General features: G+C 35.5%; 1 protein-coding gene across 1 annotated transcript in view; it reads left to right on the top strand.

Annotated features, from left to right (window-relative positions):
- LOC103601090 (vacuolar protein sorting-associated protein 13B-like) overlaps positions 1–20,782 on the top strand; it is a gene marked incomplete at its 5' end in the record, with an annotated part of 153,223 nt that overhangs the window by 32,818 nt on the left and 99,623 nt on the right. Inside the window, one exon of the mRNA XM_008585467.1 lies at positions 18,160–18,341. Coding sequence (XP_008583689.1) covers positions 18,160–18,341 — 182 coding nt within the window. The remainder of the gene's footprint in view (positions 1–18,159; positions 18,342–20,782) is intronic.

Raw genomic sequence — 20,782 nt, 5'->3', positions numbered from 1 at the left:
GATTGGGGGATTTAAGCCTTTTACATTAAGAGTTGTTATTGAAAAGTGTTGATTTATTCCTGGCATTTTATTCATTGTTGTTTGGTTTTCTTAGATGTCTTTTGTTCCTTGTTTTCTGATTTACTAATTCCCAGCATTTTATTGGTTGTTGGGTTGTCTTAGGTGTCTTTTATTCCTTGCTTTCTGCTTTGCTGTTTGTTTTCTGTGTTTGTTGGTTCCTTAGGATGTAGATAGCCTTTTCGTTTGTTTTCTCTTCATGAATGCCATTTTTATTATAGTAGTAGGTTTTGATTTTTCTTGGGTCAGTGTGGCAGTGGTAGTTATTTTTCAGGCACCAACCCCAGTACTCCCTTGAGAATTTTTGTAGGGGTGGTCGTGTGGTGGTGAACTCCTGCAGTTTTTGTTTGTCTGAGAAGTATACTATTTGCCCTTCATTTCGGAAGGAGAGGCTTTCAGGGTAGAGTATTCTTGGCTGGCAATCTTTGTCTTTTAGTATTTTGAATATATCCTCCCATTCCTTTTCTAGCTTTTGGGGTTTGTGATGAAAAGTCAGATGTTAGCCTGATTGGGGCTCCCTTATAGGTGATTTGACGCTTCTCTCTTGTAGCTTTACTATTCTCTCTTTGTCTTTGAGTTTTGCCAATTTGACTATAACATGTCTTGGAGAAAGCCCTTTTTGTGTTGAATACGTTTGGAGATCGTTGAGCTTCCTGGATCAGAAGATCTGTGATTTTTCCTATGCCTGGCAAGTTTTCTGCCACTATTTTGTTGAATATGTTTTCAATACATTCTCCTTTTCCCTCCCCTTCTGGAATACCCATGACTCTGATATTTAAGCGCTTAAGGTTGTCTAATATCTCTCTCAGATTTTCTTCAACATCTTTGATTCTTTTTTCTTGTCTGCTTGTGTTATTTCATACAGCCCATCTTCAAGTTCAGAGGTTCTCTCTTTAACTTCCGCAAGTCTGCTGGTTAAACTCTCCATTGTGTTTTTTATTTTGCTGAATAACTTCTTCAGTTTGGCAAGTTTTGCTACATTTGTTTTTAGAACATTGATTTCCTTGTACATTTCCCCTTTCAGGTCCTGTATACTTTTCCTCATTTCATCATGCTGTCTAGCTGAGTTTTCTTGTATCTCATTCAGTTTCTTTAGAATTATCACTCGAAATTCCTTGTCATTCATTTCAAGGGCTTCTTTATCTATATGATCTAGAGTTTGAGATTTATTAACTTTTGGTGGTGTACTTTCTAGGTTTTTTGTATTTCTGGTATCTTTTTAATGATATTTATTCATTTTGGCAGGGGGTTTCATAGTGCACAGGTTTGACCCAGTTGACTATCTAAGGTTAGGCTATGTTTGTTAATTTGGTTTGGCTACCTCTGTGACTGCTCAGTTGGCCTCTAGTGTCTTGTGTGTATGTTTGCCTCCGGTTGTGGGCCTCTCCGGGGAGCCTCCTCTCTGGTCAGCTTGGACTCTACTGGGCTGCTGAATCTTGCTACCGCAGGGTGTGTGGTCTCTTTTGAGCTTCCAGTTCCCGTGTAGAACTTCTCTCTGTTCTGTGCACTCTGGCACTGGCTGCTGGATCAAGCGGTGGCGGCCCCACACAGTATGTGTTTTCTGCTGAGTCTCCGCCACCCTGTCCGGACATTTCCCCACTCTGTGCGCACTAGGAGGGGCTGTTGGATCTTGCAGAGGCTGTCCGCAGGGTGTGTGTTTTCTGCCGAGTCTCCGCCTCCTTAGCCGGCCACCTCACCACTCTGTGCGCTCAGTACTGGGCTGGGGCGTGTCTTCTGCAACCCTCGTCTATCAGCCGGGACTTCAAGCCCCTGCTCGGCACTGCCCCACGCAGGAAGACTTTCAGGTTTCTTCTAGGCGCAGACTGCCGGTCGCTCTGGGTGCCTTTGTAGCACTGAATAGGGCTTTCTCTGGACTTCTCACCTTCCTTCTGGTATTGCGGTTATTTGTGTATTTGCCTTATCTCACACCAGGGCATGAGCTCCTCAGGGGAGGAGCCCACAGCACACAGTTCCTCTTTGAATCCCCCCGACGTGGACCAACTTCGGCGCCCGCCCGCAGTCAGCCCTCCGGCAGTTTCAAGCAAGCTCGGGAGCGCTCTGGCCACACCTCTCCCAACCAGAAATTGGTTGGGGGTTCTTCCAAACTGATGGCCAAAGAGATGGTATCTGCCTCCCGGAAACAGGAAGTTTACCTGGGGCCGGAGCCCAGGGTGCGGTGGTGACAATCAGGTCGGCCTCCTCTTCCCTGCCCTCCCGACTCTGGCCGGGGACTCCCCACACCACCAGCCCCGCCAGAGATCTGCGGGGGGAGTGGGATGGGAGGCCGGTCTGCAGGCCCCGGGAGGCCCCGCGCCGGGGCAAGCAAGTGGCGAGGCTCAGTGAGGAGCCGTGCCTAGCGAGGAGGGCAGGCCTGGCCAAGCCGGCCGGCTCTGTCCCCACCCAAGAAAATGGAGGCAGCCCTCGTACCGATGACTGGTCTGGTGAGGCAGGCGGAAGCCGGATGGGCGTCTACCCTGCCAGCAGGGCCAGGCTGGGGGTCACTCACAGAGCTGGGCCGGCCGGGCAGCTTCCTCTCCGTTTCTGCGTTGTCTTCGCCGCCGTCCTTGGCCGCTGCCACCTCGGGCTGCTCACTCAGCCCTGCGGCGTGGCTCGGGCGCTCTCAGGAATCTTCTTTTGTGTCAGCCCTAAACCTCGAATCTGTAGTTGCTTTTTTATTGTTGTAGATTAGTTGATCAATGACTTATTCATTTTTTGTTGCTCTTGGGAATGCAGATAGCACTCTGGCAGCACAGCGCACACTTCTCAGGTTCGCGCTGTCTTCTGGCGCCCCTGCTCCAGACCCGTCGCCATCTTGGTGTCCAGGGGTATCCGTAATTTCTCTATCTTGATGGCATGTGGGTTATATCACAGGTACGAATATTTGTTATAATTGTCAAATTATATAGTTAAGATTGTAAATTTTACCTAAATAGAAAAGGACTTCAAACAAAATTGAAATCTAGCTTGCTTTTTGCAGTGGCATCAGTTAGCTCTTAGTGATATGAATTTGCAATTTTTTAAGCACTTTCTGTGTATTTTAGGTTTGACTAAATAATAAGTAGATTTATTTAGGATAATGGTACCTAGGGTTTTCACCTGTGGAGAAGGAGTTACAAATACATTAAAGAGGGAGACTATAATGTATCTTGTTATTTGTATTAGTCTGTTTTTGCTGCTTATAACAAAATAACTTGGAACTGAATAATTTATAAAGAAAATGAAATTTATTGCTTACAGTTTCTGAGGCTGGGAAGTCTATAGTCCATCTGGTGGTGGTCTGAAATTGCAAGATGGTGGAAGCAGAGAGAGAGAAAGACAGACTCTTCCTTTAAAGTCCTCAGAAACATGCCCCTGGCCACCATTTTTAATACCTTCACTATTGCATGGTCCTACAATCCAATCACTTCTTCAAGGCTCCACCTTTCATTTACCATAATAGGATTTCCCACCCTCTTAAAAGGCACAGTGGGGGCTAAGTTTCTAATTCATAAAACTTGGGAAACACAATTTAAGCTTCAGGGAGTTTTGGGGGGACATAATTCAATCCATTATAGTAACAAATCCTCAAGTAAATTAAGTATTCATTTTTAAAAACAACTTTATTGAGGTGTACTTTACATATCATTAAATTTACTTCTTTTAAGCCTACAATTCAATGATTTTTAGTTAATTTACCAAATTGGGCATTCATCGCCGTAATCCTATCACACTAATTAGATTTTTTTTGATACAGTTAACCTTGTTCTCACGCCGGCTGCAGACTTTCTATATCTATAGATGTTTGTTTTCTAGATATTTTCTAACTCTGGAATCTGCAGTACATTGTTTTTTGTTTCATGGTTGATCAATGTAACTTGTATCAATACTTCATTTCCTTTTCTTGCTAAATAGTATTCTATTATATGGATAGACCACGTTTTATTTATCCATTCTCCAGTTCATGGATCTTTGTTTTTGTACACTTTTATGGCTGGTTTGGTTAATATTGCTGTGAATATTATTATGGTAGTGTTTGTGTGGTATTATGTTTTCATTTCTCTTAGGTAGATATCTAGAGTGTAATTCTTTAGTTATATGGTAAATTTATGTTTAATGGTTTAAGAAACTGCCACCTGTTTTACAAAGTGGCACCATTTTGCATTTTTTCCAACAATGTGTGAACATTCCTGTTTTAACACAGCCTTGCCAACAATCACTAATGCTTAGTGTGTTTAGTTCATTGTAAGACTTTGGATTTCGGTTATCACAATAAACGAGATATTCATTACACTTTTATTTTAGTGATAGATAACTTTTCCTTCCCAATTTCTCTATCTGTTCTCTAACCTTTAAATTCAAATAGTACTATTTATTTCAGAAATTTTAAAAATGGTAAAATATTTTCATATCCCATCATAACAGGATATAATTTGTATTCCCAGTAATTTGCAAATGTTAAAATCATTGTAATTTAAAATATGTGTTAATAGCTAATACTGGTGAGGATGTGGAAAAGGGATACTTTGATACACTGCTGATGAATGTGAAAATACAGTGTAAGATGAATGCACTGAAAGGAAAACTGTAGAAGCATTTATATGATGTAGAAAGATCTCGATCTCTAAGATATATTGTTTAGTCATAAAAAGCAGGCTGTAGACATATGTATTCCCATTAAAATTATAAATGCATATTTGAATTTATAAAATCAATATAGAGAGGCCTTTAGGGGTGTGAGCTAAACTCATAATAAGTGGTTATCTACAGGAAGTAGAGTGGGAGTAAAGAGTAGCTTTAACTTTTTATTTTACCTACCACTTAATTTTAAAAAGCTTTTAAAACTTTTTTCTTTTCATGGTGTATTGATGTGTAAGTTAAGTAGTTATTGTATAAAGAAATATAGATTTCTTCAATTTTTAAAGTGCTTTCATTCCTAAGTCATTGAAGTTTTGTAGTCATTTTATTTTGGAAAAAGTGAACTAATCTTATTTTACTGTACAGGATATGAGTAATAACAAAAATACATTTTTGGAACCAATTTGCAGGTTCAACTTTGCATTTGGGGACTCTACATAAATCTTTAGATCCAGCTGTTGCTGAGAATATTCTTTCAATTGCTATGAGGTGTGTTGATTTAATAGAATGTATGGCTGTTCCTCAAGTGTACATATGGCAAAAATTTTATGGTATTCCTATGAAATTGAATGGATTGCTCAAGTTAATTTCTTTGCATTGAGTAGTTAGAACCACAGTTCTATGTTTTTTATTTAAAATTTTGAAGAAAGAATTTTCTTTATACAGATGCCACGTTGGTGCAGAAAAATTATCATTTGTCAGCAAATGGTACAAGCGGAGTCTTTTAAAGTATTTGTAATTAGAGAATATTCATTTTCAGTCTTTGCTACTATACAATCAAGACCTACTTGTTTCTGTTTCCTTTAGTTTATCCTGGAGTTTGTCCAACTTGAGTTTTAATGAGTTGTTTATCCCACTAGTTACACAAGGATTTATTTTTCCCTAGAGAGTAATGTTTGAATTGATAGTTTTTAAAACCTATTCTGTAAAATGAACATATGTTTAGACTAAGACTTCTGGACATGAGAATTAGGCATTTGTTAAATAAATTACTTTATATTCACCAAATTAATTATTAAAATGGGAGTTTAGTGATATTTTAAAAAAATTAGATATGTCCAGACATTGTTAGATAATTTTAGTATGAATTTATATTGAGCTATTTTATTTTAAATAAAGTTTAATAAATGTGTAGTTGTATAAATCCAAGGAAAACTATACTTTTATTGTGCATTTTCATTGACATTTTAATGAGTCCCCCAAATAGTTCAAATAAAGTTATAAAAGTTATTGATCTTTTAAAAAAATTTTTGAATCAAATATGACATTATGTTATGTTTTTATGAACTGGGTAATAGATATATGGACATTTTTTATTTTTTGTATTTGTTAACCTGTTAGAAATATTTCAAAATTGTCAAAAGAGAAAAAAACCCTCATCATTGATAGCATTACACTAACAGGTACATAGTGTAAGCTACCATCTATTGCCAAATCATTTAAAATTTATTTATTTTAGTTTAAATGCTACCGTAGTGTTTAACAGAAGTATAATAAAATGTACTTTTATTTGTGATCTGTTACACCTGAAAAATAAAACAAATGACAAAAACATGTTGTGCATGTATGATATAATTAGCTTATTTATTATTGAATTCTGACTTTTGTACAAAGTGAGCTATTTCCTTTGATATTAAATTTAAAATAAATCTGAAGGAGAGACTTGCTCTCTCCCCTTGGACATTATTAAAATGTAGAATAAATTAATCTTTTTGAATTTGCTTGTGTTTAAGTTTTTATTCAAGTCTATATAACCCATGGAGGGACTAATTTATTACATACAATGTCTTGAAAGTTAAAGTACTTTATACAGTAGCAGAATTTATTACGAAATAGTAAAGACCCACTTGTAAAAAAGAATCCTATCTATAATTTTGCCTTATAAATAATTACTGCTATAGTTATAAAAACAGATCTTGCTATACCATAGGACCTCCTAAATGCCATAGTGTATCTGGCTAAAGATAGAGTTCCTAGATTAATTGTACATTTTCATATCGTAGGAGGTATACCAAATGTTTCTTTACTTAGTATCACTACTAATGGGATTTTTTTTTTTTTTTTTGGCCAGGAATTTGAACAGAAATTTGAGAACATAATAGGGAGAACGAAATGTCCATTTAAAAAAAAAGTTCTTTTGAAGGAAAATGAGAAAGAAAAGAAAATGATTTTTAAAATGGCCCAAATATTGGAAAAGCAAAAGGACACAATGATAACTACAGATTTGTGAATTGGGTCATATTTTTTTATCCTCCCATCTTTTTTGATCTCTATTACTTTACCTGTTTAGTGTAAAGAATTTTTTATTCAGTGCATGTTTATTTTCTAGTCTACTCATTACAATTCTTTGACTTTTATGGCAAAACCTGATCAGGATTGTGGATTGAAGGGTAAATTTAGGTAGAGTCATATGTTGCTATTAAATATTTGAAAATTATATGGACAGGTGGTGGCTGTCTTAATATGCAGGTATATATTTGAATTATCTGACATGCTAATTAAGAGAGAGTTGTTCTTAGGTTTTGTTCTTGTTGTTCTGATTATTTTGAGTGAGGGAAGGTACTTGCACCAGTGTTTCTAGGAACAGAATTCTGAACACTTCAGGGAGCTTTTTTGTTTTAATTGAGCTAAAATTCACATAATATAAAATTCACCATCTTAACCATTTGAAAGTGTACAATTCAGTGGTTTTTAGTATATTCACAGTGTTGTGCAGTCATCACCACTATCTTAATTCCAGAACATTTTCAAAACTTCAAAAAGGAAATCCTTTCTCTCTGATTCTGGATATTTCATATAAACAGAAGCATATACTATGATATTTTCTTTGTGGCTTCTTTCAGTTAGCATAATGTTTTCAAAGTTCATCCACGTTGTAGCGTATGTCAGTATTTCATCTTTACTTACAGCTGATTAATATTTCTTTATATGGATATATATATTTCTTTATATGGATATATATAAATATATATATTTCTTTATATGGATATATATATATATATATATAAATATATATTTCTTTATATGGATAATGTTTTGTTTATTCAGCAGTTGGTGAACATTTGGGCTTTCACTTCTTGACTATTAAGAATAATGCTGCTATGAACATCCATGTACTTTTTTTTCAGTTTTATTTATAGTTGTTTATGTGGGGTACAGTATGTTGTTTCAGTACATGCATATACTGCACAATGATTCACTTAGAGTAGATAGCACAGTTCTGTACCCGTTAGTCCAACCTTTCTCCTCCTCCCTGTTCCCCCTCCTCTCCCAGGCCTCTGGTAACCATTATTCTACTCTCTACTTCTATGAGAACCACTCTTTTCTTTTCTTTTTTTTTTTTAATTCCACATATGAGTGAGACCATGTGGTATTTGTCATTCATGTACAGTTTTTTGTATGTTTTTAGTTCTCTTGGATATATACCTATGACTGTAATTGCTGTGCTTATATGGCAACTGAGTATTTTTACATTTTTGACTGACCTCCAAATTGTACTTTATGCGTCACTGCACCACTGTGTGTGATGTTCCCAGTTTCTCATCATCCTCACTGACACTTTTCTGGTTTTTTTTGTTTGTTTTTGTTTTAATTATAGCCATTCCAGGGGGTGTGGAGTAGTCTTTATTTTTATTTGGTTTTCATTACCTTAATGACTAATGATGTTGAGTTGAGTATTTTTTCATGTGTTTTTTTGGCCACTTGTATATCTTCTTCTGACAAATACTATTCAAGTCCTGTGGTTTTTTTTTTTTTTTTTTTAATTGGGCTCTATACCTTTTGTTGTTATATGGGTTTAAAATTTTTTTTTATTATTATTTTTACATATTCTGGACACTAGACCATTATCAGATACATGATTTATAAACATTTTCTCTCATTCTGAATGTTACCTTTTCTCTTACAGTATCCCTTCACACACGTTTCAAATTCTTGTTTATTCTAATTGACCTGTTTTCCCTTTTGTTGCTTTTGGTGTCATACATAAGAAACCATTGTCTAATTCAAGATTGTTACCTCTTTACTTCTTAAATTTTTATACTTTCAGCTCTTTTATCCATTTTGAGTTAATTTTTGTATGTGGTATGAAGTATTACTCCAAATTTATTCTTTTCTATGTGAATATCCAGTTGTACCAGAACCATTTATTAAAAAGACTATTCTTTTCCCATTGATTGGTCTTGACACCCTTCTCAAAACTGTAGATGTATGGGTTTGTTTTTAAGACTCTCAGTTTTAGTGTATTGATTTGTATATGATATTGTTTTGATTACTTTTGTATTAAGTTTTGAAATGGAAAGTGTTTCTTCCAACTTTGTTTTTCTCTTTCAAGATTGTTTTGACTGTTCAGGGTCCCTTGCAATTTCATCTGAATTTTAGGTTTAGCTTATTTATTTCTTCAAAACAGACAGCTGGATTTTGATAGGCATTGTATTTTTTTTAACTGAAACATAATTGATTGTACATATCTCTGGGATACAGTGTTGAATATAAATACAGTGTGAAATACATGATACTCAAATCAGGATAATTAGTATGTTTAACATTACAAAATGTAATCATGTTTTGTGGCCCTACACCAATTTCTCACTAACTCCTCCATTCCCCATTTCCCACCTCTGGTGGCCTCAGTTCTGTGCTCTCCTTTTGAAAGTTTAGCGAATTATTAGGATTGTTGTATCTTTCCTTCTTTCATTATTTGTTTGTTTTTTAGCTCCCACTTGTGAGTGAGAACATGTGGTATTTCTCTTTCTGTTTCTGGATATTTTCACTTAACATAATTTTCTCTAAGTTAATCCATGTTGCTGTGAATGGCAGAAATTCATTCTTTCTTTTTTTTATGGCAGAGTAGTATTCCACTGTGTATATATAGAACATTTTCCTTATCCAGTCATCTGTTGATGGACATTTTGGTTGGTTCCAACTCTTGGCTATTATACATTTTTTTTTTGGCAGCTGGCCAATATGGGGATCCAGACCCCATGACTTTGGTGTTATAAGGCTGTGCTCTAACCAACTGAGCTAACCAGTCAGACTCTCTTGGCTATTACAAGTAGAGCTACAATAAACATGGGGATCAGGTATCCCTTTGACAAGATGAATTCCCTTCCTTTGGGTATATACCCAGCCCTGGGATTGCTGGATTGGATGGCAAATCTATCCTTAGTTGTTTGAGGAACCTCGATACTGTTTTCCATAACAGCTATACTAATTTAATTCTGAAGAAGTTTGATGAAATATTCTGTAGATATCTACCATGTCCAGTTGGTCTAAAGTATAGTTTAAATCCTGTGTTTCTCTGTTGATTTGTTGCCTAGATGATCTGTCCAATGCTGAGAGAGAGGTGTATAGGTCCCCAACTGTTATCATATTGCGGTCTATCTCTTTCGTTAGGCTAATAGTGTTTGCTTTATCTGGGTGCTCAGTGTTGGGTGCATATATATCTATGATTGTTTAGTCTTCTTGCTGGATAGATCCCTTTATCATTATATAGTGGCTTGCTTTGTCTCTTTTTATGGTTTCTGGCTTAAAGTTTATTTTATCCAGTATAACAATAGCTACTCCTGCTTGTTTTTGCTTTCCATTTGCATGGTTTATCTTTTTCCATCCCTTCACTATTAGTCTGTGTGTGTCTTTACAGGTGAGGAGAGTCTCTTGAAGACAGTATATAGTTGGGTCTAGTTTTTTAATCCAGTCAGTCTGTCTGCATCATTTGAGTGGGGAATTTAATTCATTTACAGCTTTTATTGAAAGGTATTGTCTTACTTCTGGCATTTTGTCGATTTTCCTTTGGATGTTTGAAATAGCCTTTGCTCCTTTCTTCCCTTCTTCCCCTTTTATTGTTGGTCTTTGATGTTTGTTGTTTTTTGTGGTAGTCAGATTTTGTTTCTGTCTCCTACTTGCTTTTTTGTTCTACCAGTGGGTTTTTTTCTTTCTTGTGTGTGGTAGTGATTATTGTTTTTGGATTCCAGATACAGGACTCCCTTGAAGATTTCTTACAGGGCTCATTGTGTGGTGGTGAACTACCACAGTTTTTGTTTGTTTGGAAATAAACTATTTCTACCTCATTTCTGAAGAATAGCCTTGCTGGTTATAATATTCTTGGCTGTCAGTTTTTTTCTTTTAGTATTTTGAATGTATCATCCCATTTTCTTTTGGTTTGTAGAGTTTCTGTTGAGAAGTCTGCTGTTAGTCTGATGTGGACTCCCTTGTAGCTTTTCTCTTGCTGTTTTTAACATTCTCTCTTGGTCTTTGAGTTTTGCTTCTTTTGGGGATCTTTGAGCCTCCTCAATCTGAAGGTGTGTGTCTCTCCCTATACCTGGGAAGTTTTCTGTTATTTCATTGAATAGGTTTTCAGTGCCTTTTCCCTTCTCCTCACATTCTGGAACACCCATGATTTAGATGTTTGTGTGCGTAGGGTTATCTGGTAGCTCTCTAATTTTCTTCATTTTTAAAAAATTGTTTTTTCTTTTTTCTTGTCTGCCTGTGTTATTTTGAAAAGATTGTCTTCAAGATCAGAAATTCTTTCTTCTGCTTGCTCTAACTTGTTGGTTAATCTCTTGGTTGTATTTTTTATTTCATTGAGTGAGTCATTCATTTCCAGGAGTTCTGCTACATTCTTTTTTAAGGTATTGATCTCTTCGTAAATTTCCTTCTTCATATGCTGGATACTGTTCTCCTTTTGTTGTCTGAGTCTTCTTGTTATTGCATTGAGTTTCCTTAAGATTTTGCTTAGAATTGCTTTTCAGTCATTTCAAGTGATATCTGCTCTATAGGGTCTGGTATTTGAGACTTATTGTATTCCTTGTTGCTGTCAGATTTTCTTAATTTTTTTTGGTTTTCATATTTCTGGTATTTCTATATTGGACTCTGATCATGTGTAGAGCAGTTGCTTCTTCTATTAATTTGGAGTGAGATTTCAGTAGATAGACTTTCTCTTCTTTTTCTGGACTCACCCGGTAACTCTCCTTGTGTCAATGCAGTTGAGTGGTCTGCGGGCCACCTTCTTTGTGGCCATGGCTGCTGCTGTGGTTCCGAGTCACCCTTGCAGCAGCAGTGGCTGTGGTGATGCAGTAGCAGACCAACTGTTTGGAAACGACGTTTATGGCAGTGGCGGGGACTAAGATACCCAGGCATGCTTCTGCTTTATGTTGTGCGGGGGCTGCCTGTGGCTTCTGGTGCAGTCCCTGGGCACACTACTGCCTTCTGTCAGGTGGAGGGCTGCCTGAAACTCCTGGTGAGGTCCCTGTGTGTGCTCTTTCCTTCTGTTGGGTGGTAGGGCTGCCTGCAGCTGATAGGCATTGTATTGAATCCATTGATAAATTTGGGGAATATTGCCATCTTAACACTAAGTTTTCCAATCCATGAACTTTGGATATCTTTCCATTTTTTCATTTTGTCTTTAATTTTTTTGAACAATATTTTGTAGTTTTTAGTGTACAGAACTTGCACTTGTTTTTAAATTTATTTCTAAATATTTCATTCTTTTTGTTGCTAATGTAAATACAATTGTTTTCTTAATTTCATTTTCAAATTGTTCATTTCAGGTGTGTAGCTGTAAAGCTGATTTTTGTGTAATTACCTTGTTTCTTGCAACTTTGTTGAACTTGTGTATTAGCTCTAATAGTTTTTTTCCCCTTTGGTATGTGTTTTCTCTAGCATTTTCTGTCTATAAGATCATGTAATCTGTGAGTAGTGATAATTTAACTACTTCTTTTGCAGTCTGAATGCGTTTTATTTATTTTTCTTGCCTAATTTATGGGCAGGAACTTCTCCTAAAATGTTGAATAGAATGGTAAGAGCAGGTATTTCTATCTTGTTCCTGATCTTGAAAAGAAAGCTTTCAGTGTTTCACCACTAGTGTGATGTTAGTTGTGAGTTTTTCATAAATGCCTCATATTGTTTTGGAGAAGTTCTCTTCTATTCTTAGTTTACTGAATTTTTTTTTTTTTTAATCGTGAATGCTTTTTCTGTATTAATTTTGATGAATATGTTTTACTGTCCTTTACTTTTTTAGTATGGTGTATTGCATTGATTGATTTTTCTTATGTTGAACCACCCTTTTATTCCTGGGATAAATCCTAGTTGTTGTGTATAATCCTTTCAATATTCTGCTGAATTTTGTTTGCTAGTATTTTATTGAGGATTTTTGCATCTGAGTTCCTGAAAGATATTGGTTTGTTGTTTTCCTTTGTTGTCTTTGGTATTAGGATAATAATGGCCTGAAAAAAGGAATTAGGAAAGGTTCCCTTCTCTTTTATTTTTTGTAAGACTTTGAAAAAGATTGGTATTTATTTTTCTTTAAATATTTGGTAAAATTCAGCAGTGCAGCCTTCTGGTCTTGAGCTTTCCTTTGTTGAGAAATTTCTGTCTCTCTCTTTTTTTTTTTTTCTCCTTTTTGTCTTTTTTCATGACCGGCAAGGGATCGCAACCCTCAGTGTCGCGCCCGTACCGGACCGGGACCGGCAACGGGATCGCAACCCTCGGTGTTGCGCCCGCACCTCGCTCAGCCAGTGAGCGGCCGGTCTGTATGTGGAATCCGAACCCTCGGCGGGAGCGCCACCACGCTCCCAAGCGGCACACTGTAGCAGTGCGCCACCGGGCCGGCCCTCTGTCTCATTTTTGAAGGAGAATTTTGCCAGAATTAGATTCTTGGTTGATAGTCTTTTTCTTTTTCTTTTTTCCTTTCAGCACTTTGAATATTTCATTACACTGCCTTGTGGCTTTCATAGTTTCTGATGGAGAACACCTTTAAATCTCACCCAGGAAGTTTACAACTCTGCCTTAGCCTTCTCTTCTTTCTTGTGTAGACCCTGAAAGTCAGCCTGAAGTGAGAGGTTGGGTCTTTATTCTGCATGCACACTTCCATGGATGTGCATGTGGCCTTCTGTATTCCCCAAAAATTTCAGAGAATTTCAGACTTGTTCTTTTCCAGAGCATCATGTCCCAGCCCAAGCTTTTGGTTGGTGTTGTTTCCTCCATCTCTTATTCACTGTCCCATGTAGCAAGGACTAGTACATTTGCCTGTACATGTTTTCTACAATATTTTTTCCTTGGGTAATTATTTTAGTATTGCTAGAGTTCTGAATTAAGAGAGAGATAAAGCAAGCCCTTTGAGTTGATCCTCCAGGTAGCCACCAGACAGGTCAGAACAAACAACCACAATTCTTTGTGAATAAGGACTTCCTTCCTTTTGCTTCCTGTGTTACTGCTGCATGTATAGGTAATGTGGACTGTGTTTTTCAGTGCCAGTGCTGAGTTGGGGAATGGGGGATGCAATGAGATGAAAGCATCAGATAGCTCACTGTTCTTACTGTCATTCTTTCAGTATTAAACTTTGATATTTAATATAACTAAATATATAAATAATAAATTAAAATTTTATTTATTTAATTTCATTTATCATGTAATTTTATTTCAATTTTATTTTATTTATATAATAAATAATAATTAAACCAGTATTTAATATAAATATAGTTCTGGTTTTAAGTCTGTCATCTTGCTCTTTGTTTTCTAGTTGTTCTCTTGTTTACTTCTTTCTTCTTTTCTTGACTTCATTTGGATTGATTCCATTCCATCTCCACAATTCCATTATCATGATTTTATTCCATCTCCACCATTGCCTTTATTAGCGCTACCTTTTTGTTTTATGGCTTTATTTTTTCCAAGGTTTAGAGTTTATTTATCACAGCTGCCTTTAAATTTTTATAGCATGTCATACATCAGATAAGAACCTCATAGCAGTATACTTCACATTTTCCTCCTCCTGTTCTTGGTCTATTGATGTCATATGTTCTACTTTTTTTTTTCCTTTTTTTTGTCTTTTTTTCGTGTCCGGCAACGGATCGCAACCCTCAGTGTCGCGCCCGCACCGGACAGGACCGGCAACGGGATCGCAACCCTCGGTGCTGCTCCCACACCTTGCTCAGCCAGTGAGCGGGAACCGGTCTGTATGTGGGATCCGAACCCTTGGCGGGAGCGCCACCGCGCTCCTAAGCGGCGCACTGTAGCAGTGCGCCACCGGGCCGGCCCCTATGTTCTACTTTTATATATGTTATTGAACCCTAAAATATGTTATTTTTGCTTTAAGCAGTTAATTCTTTAATCTCTTTAGAAGATATTGATTTTCTTTTCCTTTATTTTTTCTTTCTTTCTTCTGTTTTAAAAATTCACCCATATCGGCCGGCCCGGTGGCGCACTGCTACAGTGCGCCGCTTGGGAGTGCGGCGGCGCTCCCGCTGAGGGTTTGGATCCCACATACAGACTGGCCGCTCACTGGCTGAGCGAGGTTACGGGTGCAACACTGAGGGTTGTGATCCCATTGCCGGTCCCGGTCCGGTATGGGCACGACACTGAGGGTTGCCATCCGTTGACGGTTACGAAAAAAGACAAAAAGGGGGAAAAAAAAAATTCACCCATATATTTATCATTCCCAGCACTCTTCCCATTTCTTTGTGTAGATCCACAAAGATTTTCATCTGGTATCATGTTTGTTTAACCTGAATAATTTTCTTTAACTTTTTTCTAGTGGACATATGTCAGTGAGGCATTCTTCCTAACTTTTAGTCATAGAAGGTTTTTTTTTACCTATATTAAAAGAAAAAAAATTTTCTTTTTTATGTTTCCAAAGGAGTGGAAATCGTCATGTCAAAGGGATACCTGCACTCCCATGTTTATCACAGCTTTGTTTATAGTAGCCAAGATTTGGAACCAACTTAATTGTCCACCAAGGACAATGAGATTAAGAAATTGTGGTATATAGATACACAGTGGAATACTACTAAGCCATAAAAATAATGAAATTCTGCCATTTACAGCAACATGGTTGAGCTTGGAGAAAATTACGTTAAGTGAAATAAGTCAGGTACAAAAAGAGAAATACTGCATGTTCTCACTCATAAGTGAAAACTAAAAATAAACAAAGGAATGTAAGTTGAACTTTCAGAAGAAGAGAGAGGAACTGTTGTTACTAGAGATGGGAAAAGAGAAAGGGGAGGTGGGATAGAAAGAAGTTCGTTAATGTACACAAAACAACTAGATAGGAAAAATAAGTTCTGTTGGTATTCAGTTGAGCTAGATGTCTATAATTAATATATTGCATGTTATCAAATGGTAGAAGATAGGAGATTGAATGTCCTCATCACAAAAAAATGATCAAGTTTTGTAATGATGGATAGGCTGATTACCCTGATTTAAACATCACACGTTGTGTGCATGCATTGAAATGTAACTCTGTACCCCACAAATTTATAATCAATGTGTTTCAAGAAAAAACGACTAAAATGCTGAGGAGAAAAGGAAAAAAACTATTTTCTTTGAATTTTGGATTCTAGGTTGAAAGTTTTTCTTTTATCTTTCAGCATTTCAATAATATTATTTCCTTATTTTCTGTTATGCGTATTTTCTTATGAGAAGTCTACTTTCATTTTCTTCTTTGTTTCTTTCTTATGTGATGTTTTTTCCTACCCTCTGCCTACTTTTAAGATTTTTCTCTTTAACACTGGTTTTCAGCAATTTGATTGTACAATAGTCCCTCTTTATTTGCAGTTTCACTTTCCAAGGTTTCGGTTACCTGTGGTCAACCACAGTCTGGAAATATTAAATGAAAAATTCCAGAGGAAGACAATTTATAAGTTTCAAATTGATGCTGTTCTGTGCATCATGATGAAATTGCATGCTCCCTCACCCTGTCCTGCCCAGGACCTGAATCATCCCTTTGTCCAGCATATCCATGCTGTGTATGCTACCCACTTATGAGTTACTTAGCATCCAGCTCAGTTAGTAAATTGACTGTCACTGTGTTGCAGTACTTGTGTTCAGGTAACCCTTATTTTACTTAATGACTGCAAAGCACAAGAATAGTGATGTTGACATGTTGTTATAATTGTTCTATCTTATTATTAGTTACTGTTGTTAAATCTCTTACTGTGCCTAATTTATAAATTAAACTTTATCATAGGTATGCATGTATAGGAAAAACATATAGGGTTCAGTAGTATACATGGTTTCAGACATCCATTAGGGGTCTTGGGATGTATCCCCTTCAGATATGGGGGACTACTGTAATGTGTCGTGGTGTGTTTTAAAATCTCTTTTGTTTGGGGTTTGTTGAACTTCTTAGATATTTGGGTTTATAGGCTTCTTCAAATTTATAAAAATTTTAGACATTCTTTCCTTAAATATATTTTCTGATCCCCTGCTACCTGTGCGTACACCCCCTTACTGTCCCCCGCCATTTCTCTCTTGTCTTCTTGGACTCCAATTATGCCTATTTGAGATTGCTTGATATTGTCCCATAGCTCATTAAGGCTTTGTCCAATTACTCTAGCCTTCTTTCTTTCCTGGTTCTCGATTTCCTGAGACCTCCTAAGAGACTTAAGAAATGCATCTCAGAATTGCCAGTCAGGAGAAGAAAAGGGGGAAATATTTATCTCTACATTTCCAGGTTCTGCATACATGAATGCAAAGTAGTTTCTAGTGGTGTCTTACACTTCAGTGTGCCTTAGGCAATGCCAGTGAAAGTCTGCATCAAATTGGTGTCTATTGCACTGGCTAGAATAAGAGATGGGGAAGGAGGCTTTAAAGGTGATATACAAGAGATGTCCAAAACTGTATGTGGATATATGGTTGGGAAAGTGAAAATTGGTGGAAATTTGTGGGGTTGAGGAAAGAGTGGGGCGACTGAGTCTACTGCAGTAACAACCTAATATCTTTTTCATATTTCTTATTTTTTTGTTCTACTTTATCTTGTATGTTATAAACATATTTAAATGTTTCCTTTGTTATTTGGAAAACTTGATTATGTGAGATACTTCAGTCATGGAACCAGATGAATAAAGCATTAATCAATTAGCTATTTCAGGGAAGAAGTTTAAAAGTAATTTTCTGTGCACTGTTAAATAGGGATCTGAGTATAATGTAAATACTTCACAAGTACTTTTGAGAGGAAATATAGGATAGAAGGCTCTGGATCAGATTGCCTGGATTTAAATTCCAATTTTTCTACTTATTAGTATTATAACATTTGGTACCTTAATTTATCTATGTATGTCTTGATTTTCCCATTTAAAAAATAACTGTAATGATAGTACCTCCCTCATAGAATTATTATGACAGGCTTCAATGAGCTTACAGATACAATACATTTAGAACAGTGATGCAGATCTGCTAGTAAATCCTCTATAAGTGTTAACTGGTATTATTTTCAGTGTTGTTTTTGATGATTGACTTGGTTGAAAAAATTATAATTCCTTGAATAGAATATATGTTTATGGACATTATTCTAGTTTATATTTTTATATTTTGTTATTATTGTAAGAGTTTCTGAAATGGTAAAACTTATTTAAAGTTAGAATTGCCTATTTGAGTGAAATTTAATTGTAAAATATTTTGAATGTATACCATTTCTTCTCTTGCAACCTAATTCCTTAAGTATGTTGTTGTAAATGCTATTTACTGTATTGTTGTTATTTTAATTTTTTAATGCAGGAACAAAAGATCTCAAATTGCTATAACTGAAGGGATATTTGAGCTTCCAAATCTCACAATTCAAGCTACAAGAGCACAGACACTTCTGCTGCAAGCAATATATCAAAGTTGGTCTCATATTGGAAATGTCAGTTCTTCAACAGTGAATGAAGCTTTGATGAATGAAGTCTTCCAGCCTGTAGGTAAGAACACAATCTTCTTGGCAAGTATACAGAAGATTCGTATTATAGGTGACTAATATTTTATCATTCAAATCCATGTGTCTAGCATGCTCAACTTAAATTGCAATATATTTCTACAAAAGTGAGTATTTATAACTTATGTTTCAAATCCAGGTTATGAGTTAAATGCTCCAGTTTTGTTTCTTGGCATTAGTTTTTGGATATGTTTTACAATTGCAAGAGATTTTTACCAACTTCTTGTATAATATACTGTTTGGCCTCACATGAATAACTTTTGAGAGGATCAATGTATATGTTTGAAATGATGACCAAATCAACTATAAATACAGTATGTTTGATTATGCCAGTAAAGTGAAATAAAATTCTTGCTCATAATACTTGGTATGACTTGCTAAGCAAATTTTGCTTTTTATGTGAAAAACACTAATCTTACACTGTGAATGGGTTAATAAATTACTAAAAATAAAAATTTCTGCTTTGATGTCAGTATGCAACATTATCTTCATCTTGTCACACAGTTTGCATGTAAACAAAAAACATATAGAAAACTTGCTTTTTTTATTTGTTTCTGTTCAAAATATAAACATGTTACTGTTTTCAGTAACACAAAGCAGTTTTTAAAGAAGGTTGTATATTTAAGTACAGTCATGCTTAAAATAATAGTTTGTATCTTTTATTTCATTTATCTAGCTTTTTTTATATGATACTTTTGAAGGTTTTAATCTCAGATCTTACTATGGTGAATATATTATAAATTCTACAATAATGCATTATAATTAGAGTCTTCTTATTTGATCTAGCCAGTGACTAACAAAAAAATATAGTTGTTTTGCTGCCAGGTTTTAGGATTCTATAAAGAATGACAAGATAAATGTTGCATTGGCATAGAGGTTCTTCACTTGGGGCTTATTAATAGGCTTTGAGTTCTCTGCATCCCCTGAAATAGCACGCAAATTTTAGTGTGTCTATAAGTGCTCACAATCATACATTTATATTTTCATTTTGAATTCTATTCTTTTATTAAATGTAGTGAGTTCTTCAGTCTTTTGACTCATCTGTGTTTACTTATTTTAACATAGTTATGACTAGCTTTCTTTTAGTTGCTATTTGCCTGTACTTTTTCTTCCATTCTTTTACTTAAAACCTGTCTTTATGCTTAGGTATATGTTTTATGTCTTGGAAACAGCATATAATTGGATATTTTTAATAAAGTTTTATAATCTGCTTTTTAGCTTATAAATTCAGTCCATTTATATTAGTACGATTATTGTTTTTTGACCTTTCTAACATCTTATTTTTTTGTTTTCTTTTATGCTATGCTGCTTAAAAAAATGCTATTATTTCTTCATTTTGCTCTTTGTGCTTGTTTGGAATTTGCATATTCCTATTGAATTGTTAAAATAAAAAATAACTTATGCTGCTTTGGAAAACAGTTTGGTAGTTTTTCAAAAGTTTATATTGAAAAAGCATACCCCCCCGACATTTTAGAAAATATAAGTGATATGCTATTAGAAAAAGATATGACTAACATATAGATTAGATACATGAACAAATACTTAGACTATTTTTACTGTTCAGATAATTACTGTAATAAAATCTATTAGCTTTAATATACGTGGCTATATAATTTTATTTTTTATAGAAATCTTGAAAGTATTTTTTGAAAAATATTTTATGGGCATTAATGTATTGGTCAATAAATGTTTCAAAATTTACATAATTTTGATTATCTGTAGTATAATTTTCAAATTCAAAAGGGTCTTGATTTGGACAGGAAACTTAAATAGTTACAAAATTATATGCTTATATATATATACTTAATACCACAGTACACATGGAAACCTGTAATAAGATTGTTCTAGGTTTCTGTTGCTGTGTATCAGATTACCACAAACTAAGCAGATTAAAACAATGCATTTTCTTTTTTTTTTTTTTTTTTGTGTCCTTTTTGAGACTGGCCACACCGCACTCAGCCAGTGAGCGCTGTGAGCGCACCGGTCATCCCTATATAGGATCCGAACCCGCGGTGGGAGTGCTGCTGCACTCCCAGCGCCGCACTCTCCCAAGTGCGCCATGGGCTCGGCCCAAACAATGCATATTTTAAAAATTAATGTTTTAATTGTTTTTAATTGAGAAATTGTAATTGTATATGCTTACAGGATACAATGTGATGTTTTATATATGTATATATAATATGGAATGATTAAAGTCTATTAACATCTATCTCATCATTTTTTGTGGAGATATTAGAAATTTACTCTTTTAGCAATTTTGAAATATACAATAGTTATTATTAGCTATGGGCATCACACTGGGCAGTAGATCTCAAAAACGACTCCTTCTTTCTAACTGAAACTTTGTACCCTTTGAACAGTATATCTATTACCTCCCCTCCTCAGCCTGGTTCTACTCTTCCCCAGCCACTGATAACCAGTATTCTA

This window comes from Galeopterus variegatus, unplaced genomic scaffold (assembly GCF_000696425.1).
Source record: "Galeopterus variegatus unplaced genomic scaffold, G_variegatus-3.0.2 Scaffold3585, whole genome shotgun sequence".
Classification (NCBI taxonomy): Eukaryota; Metazoa; Chordata; class Mammalia; order Dermoptera; family Cynocephalidae; genus Galeopterus; species Galeopterus variegatus.
The sequence above is the reverse complement of the archived record's forward strand: the minus strand, read 5'-3'. Positions and strand labels throughout refer to the sequence as shown.